The sequence below is a fragment of the Coloeus monedula genome (assembly GCF_965178545.1).
Source record: "Coloeus monedula genome assembly, chromosome: 19".
NCBI classification, from domain to species: domain Eukaryota; kingdom Metazoa; phylum Chordata; class Aves; order Passeriformes; family Corvidae; genus Coloeus; species Coloeus monedula.
This window is the reverse complement of record NC_138799.1, coordinates 11,304,661-11,309,851: the sequence shown is the minus strand read 5'-3', so window position 1 is coordinate 11,309,851 and position 5,191 is coordinate 11,304,661. Positions and strand designations below refer to the sequence as shown.

Below are 5,191 nucleotides of genomic sequence, written 5' to 3'. Positions count from 1 at the left end.
AGGTGCCATGGCCCCTGCAGCCCCCCCTCGTGCCCACGGTCACCTGGCACCGTCACAGGGACAGCACTCCAAGGGACTTGAGGTGTCCCCAAGGGAAATCCCACCCCTCCCAACACCCAAACCATGGGCAGGAGGCACTTTGGTACCTGAGCACTGCAGGAGGGGTGGGGAAGAGCTGGAGCCCCCCAGGCAGGGGCTGGGCTGGTGGGCAGCACCCCGGGGCTCCCTAGAACAGGCCCCTGGAGAACATCCAGCCCATGGAACGTTCCTCTTTGGCCCCAAACCGCCCATTTTAAGCCCAAAAACCCCACCCCAGCTTCCTGGGGAAGCTCCCACCCCATCCCCCCCCCCCCCCCCCTCGCGCTCACCACACACAAAGCCAGCTGGAGTTACTGCAGCTTTTTACCATTTTATTTTCCTTACACAATGAAGTGTTGTTGGGCGTTACAATTTCTCAACTTTTCGGATGATTTTTAAACAAATTTTGGTTCTTTTGTTTGCTTTCCTACCGTCACGTGAGAACATTAAGGCAACGTACAAAAAAAAAAAAAAAAAAAAAAAGAAAAACAAAAGAAAAAAAATCTGACATAAATTAAAACAATGCAGAAATTTACAGGTGTAAATGCAGAGTTTCAGCAACTCGGAGTTGAGGAACTCGAGCCCCGTGGTGGGATCAGGGGGAGGAGGAGGAGGAAGATGAGGGGTGTAAGGCTCGGATGCGATATGTTTTTGTTTTTTTCCCAACCTTGCTAGAAACGGTGAAAAAAATTCTCGATGGACTCCTACCAGCCTCTACAGGAAACCTGGAATATTCCACACGGGATGTACGGCAAAGTCTGGCTCCAAATACCCTGTACAGAGCGGTCCCGGGGCCGCTGTCAGTGTGGGGGGCCCCTGGGATGCGGGAATCCCGGGATTGGGGAGCCCCGGGGAGCCGATCCGTACAGGGTATGAGCTCAGGGCCCGGCTAAACTCAGCTACAACAAGGTCAAATCAAGTGACAGCGCACCCATCCACGTGTCTAACATCAGGTACAGACTTCCCAAGGGCAGGATTCTTTTGGAAGAAGGCTTATTCCAGTTGCAGGAGGCTGGCATGAGGTGTATGGATGCCTGGGCACACCTCCCGGGCGTGACGCGGCGGCGGGGCCCGCAGTCCGTTTAGAAGCATTTACGGTGCACGATGGAGGGGCCGGACTCATCGTACTCCTGCTTGCTGATCCACATCTGCTGGAAGGTGGAGAGGGACGCCAGGATGGAGCCGCCGATCCACACGGAGTACTTGCGCTCGGGCGGGGCGATGATCTGCAGGACCAGAGAGCGCGGTCAGAGCATTCCAGCCTTCCCCTTTGTCCACCCCTGCCCTCCCCACGGAGCCTTGCCCACCTTGATCTTCATGGTGCTGGGGGCCAGCGCCGTGATCTCCTTCTGCATGCGGTCGGCGATGCCGGGGTACATGGTGGTGCCCCCGGACAGCACCGTGTTGGCGTACAGGTCCTTCCTGATGTCCACGTCACACTTCATGATGGAGTTGAAAGTGGTCTCGTGGATGCCACAGGATTCCATGCCTGGGGGAGGAGGGGGGCAGCCTCATCAGAGCCACATCAACCTCATTAACGCCATCCAGGACCCCTTACTGCCACACACCGTCCTTTCAGTGCCACTCAGGACCCCTCAACGACCCCCCTCCCCCCTCCTTTCCAGCCCCACCCCTCGCAGAGCAGACCCCACCCCACACCTACCCAGGAAGGAAGGCTGGAAAAGCGCCTCTGGACACCGGAACCGCTCGTTGCCGATGGTGATGACCTGCCCGTCGGGCAGCTCGTAGCTCTTCTCCAGCGAGGAGGAGGAGGCGGCCGTGGCCATCTCCTGCTCGAAGTCCAGCGCCACGTAGCACAGCTTCTCCTTGATGTCCCGCACGATCTCCCGCTCGGCCGTGGTGGTGAAGCTGTAGCCCCTCTCTGTCAGGATCTTCATGAGGTAGTCGGTGAGGTCGCGGCCGGCCAGGTCCAGACGCAGGATGGCGTGGGGCAGAGCGTAACCCTCGTAGATGGGCACGGTGTGGGTGACACCGTCCCCGGAGTCCATTACAATCCCTGTGGTACGGCCGGAGGCGTAGAGGGACAGCACGGCCTGGATGGCCACGTACATGGCCGGGGTGTTGAAGGTCTCAAACATGATCTGCAAAGGAGGAGAAGAGGCCAATGAGCAGCGAGCCCCGAGCTGGGTGTGCACACTCGTGTTAGAACACACATGCTGCATGCAGAGCAACCCCGGTGTGTGAAAGGAAAGCCAAAGGATGCAGGCAGAAACACAAATGAAAGAACCTGAGGCGTCAGGGGAGAAATGCCAGGAGAACAGAACCCTGAAAATGTCGGGAGAAACAAAACAAAAAAAAAAAAAAAAAAGAACAAAAAAATTCAGGTTTTAGATGTAACAAAGAAGATTCGTGAAGGAAATGAGTGAGGGGGGCAAGCGGGCAGGGGGAGCACGGTACCTGCGTCATCTTCTCTCTGTTGGCCTTAGGGTTCAGGGGGGCCTCTGTGAGCAGCACCGGGTGCTCCTCGGGGGCCACACGCAGCTCGTTGTAGAAGGTGTGGTGCCAGATCTTCTCCATGTCATCCCAGTTGGTGACAATGCCGTGCTCGATCGGGTACTTCAGGGTCAGGATGCCCCTCTTGCTCTGCGCCTCATCCCCCACGTAGCTGTCCTTCTGCCCCATGCCCACCATGACGCCCTGCGGAACCGAGCGGGTCAGTCAGCGCCGCCCCCGCCGCGCCCCGGCCCCAGCCCCGGGCCCGGCCCGCGGCCCCCGTCCGCCTCACCTGGTGCCGGGGGCGGCCGACGATCGAGGGGAACACGGCGCGGGGAGCATCGTCCCCGGCGAACCCGGCCTTGCACATGCCGGAGCCATTGTCGATGACGAGGGCGGCGATTTCCTCTTCCATGGCGGAGGCTGCGCCGGGAGGGAGGAAGGGAAGGGCCGGGTCAGCGCCCGCCGCGGCCCCGGGAGAAGCCGCTGGCGCCGGGCCATGCCCGGCCCCCCTGCCACCGCGCCCCAATGGTTTCTCCCGTTTGAATAGCCCGTTTGAATCTCCCGCGCACTGACGTCACCCGCCGCCTCCACCAATCGCGACGCAGCCCCCCTCACACCCCCACCAGCCTGTACCCACGGCCGACACCATCCCAACGCGGAGCGGGGGGGGAGGAAAGGGGGGGAAACACGCGCTACTCGGCCGCAGCCCGCGGCAGTGCCGGGTGGAAGCGAACGCGGTGAAAACCGCCCACCCCGCCCCCGGAGAACGGGGAGGAAGGGGTGCAGGGGGCGCGGTGCGGGGCCGTGCGGTACCTGCTGCGCGGAGGTCGGTTCTGTGGGCGCTGCGGTAACGGTGCCGCCTGATCCGCTGCCGCCGGCTGAGTGAGACCGCCCGGCTCCCAGCCCCGCGCTTTTATACCCGGGGGCCGAGAGCCCCGCCTCCTCGGCCGAGAACATCGCCATATATGGAGATCTTTCAGAAACAGGCGCTCTCATTGGCTGGCGCGGCCCAGGCCACGTGGGGCGGCTGCCGCGCTGGCCCCGCCCCGCAGCACCCCGGAACCTGCATGGGGCGGGGGGGTGCGGGGGGGGCGACCCCCGGCTCCGGCGGGACCCCCCGATCCCGGCGGGACCCCCCGGCCGTGCCCCCACCCTGGGCGGCTCCGGGACCCCTCCCGGCAGCACCTCTGGGAGTGCCGGGCCGCCGCGGGCCCGGCTGGGCCTGGCCCCGCACCCCCAAGTCGGGACCGCGCCCCCCACCCCGGGCAGCACCGGGCAGCACGTGCACCCCCCCCGGGCACCGGGACCCCCCCACCCACGGCACCTGCACCCCACACCCGGGCACCGGGACCCCCCCATGCATGGCACTGGGACCCCCCTACCCACTTGCACCCCAACCCGGGACCCACCCGTGGGTCATGCACACCTCACCCAGGAACCCCATCGCCCACCCACAGCACCAGGGACCCCCCAGCCATGCCCCCCCCCCCCCAGCACCGGGCTGGGGACCCTTGGTGCACCCCGACTCGCCCCCAGCTGCCCTCCCGACCCTGCCCTGCACCCCACAGGTGACGCTGTGTGTCCCACAGGTGACACCTCTCACTGGCGGGTGCTCCAGGGGGCTACGGGCACCCCCCGACCCCCCGCGCTCCCCCCAGCCCCACAGGCCCAGCTGTGCTGCCCCTGCACTCCACGGACACCCCACACCAGTGCTGACATCCCAGTGACCCCAGTGACAACCCAGTTTGAGCCACCCCAGCCCCACTGGAGCCCCAACTCCGGCACCCCCGCACTGCCCCAGCCTGGGGGCTCCTCGTGTCCCAGCCCCTCTCCCTCGGGGACTGCCCCGGGCCCTGTGCCCCCCCTGCCATGGGGGGGTCACGGTCATGTGCAGTGTCAGACGGGTGTGTGCCAGGGGCCTTGGGCGGCCATGCAGTGGGACCAGGTAGCCACGCCCCATGTCAGGTAGCCATGCACTGTGTCAGGTGCCACATATCATGTCAGGTAGCCTTGTACCATCTCAGGTAGCCATGTACCATGTCAGGTAGGCACCCAGTGTCAGGTAGTCACACGCTGGGCCAGAGGCCCAGGCACCACACCAGGTAGCCACGTACCACCAGGTAGCCAAGGACCATGTACCAAGTCAAGTAGGCACACCCCATGTCGAGTAGCCATACGTCATGTCAGGTAGCCACATACTGTGCCAGGTAGCCACATCCCATGTCACATTAGCCATGTACCATGCCAAGTATCCACCTATCATGACAGGTAGCCACGTACCGTGCCAGGTAGCCACATGCCGTGCCAGAGGCCCACGCACCAGCCACCCACTTCAGCTCCCGGTGCCACTCAGGCCCACGGCAGTGGTGGCCACTGGCGTCGCCGTCCCCATGTCCCACGGGATTCCCGCCCCTGCCCAGCCCTTCCCAGCAGCTCCCGGCGCCGCCGGCACGGGTGACACGGGGGCTGTCGGGGTACAGAGACGGCGGCGAGTCGGGATGGCCCCGGGGGGGGTGACGGGGGTCCCGGAGGGTCCCGTCACGGCTCGAGGGGTCTCGTGTCCCCGCGCCAGCGCCGTGTCCCGCGGGGCCGTGGTGGGACACGGAGGGCCCCGGGGGGTCTGGCTCGGGGGGCTGCGCAGGTGACACCCGCACCC

At 64.4% G+C, this 5,191-nt stretch overlaps 1 protein-coding gene across 2 annotated transcripts; it reads right to left on the bottom strand.

Annotated features, from left to right (window-relative positions):
* Nucleotides 1–393: 393 nt before the first annotated feature.
* ACTG1 (actin gamma 1) lies at nt 394–3,474 on the bottom strand. 2 transcript variants are annotated; one of them, XM_082294307.1, is made up of 6 exons: nt 3,349–3,474; nt 2,825–2,955; nt 2,497–2,736; nt 1,742–2,180; nt 1,386–1,567; nt 394–1,304 (listed from the first exon to the last, which is right to left on the bottom strand). In XM_082294307.1, the coding sequence occupies exons 2-6, from the start codon at nt 2,945–2,947 to the stop codon at nt 1,161–1,163; spliced, it is 1,128 nt and encodes a 375-aa protein (XP_082150433.1). In that variant the 5' UTR covers nt 2,948–2,955; nt 3,349–3,474; the 3' UTR covers nt 394–1,160. The 2 variants fall into 2 exon arrangements, with proteins under 2 accessions (XP_082150433.1, XP_082150434.1); XM_082294308.1 differs by lacking the exons at nt 2,825–2,955; nt 3,349–3,474 and adding an exon at nt 2,327–2,364 and having other exon boundaries at nt 2,497–2,598.
* Nucleotides 3,475–5,191: the final 1,717 nt, after the last annotated feature.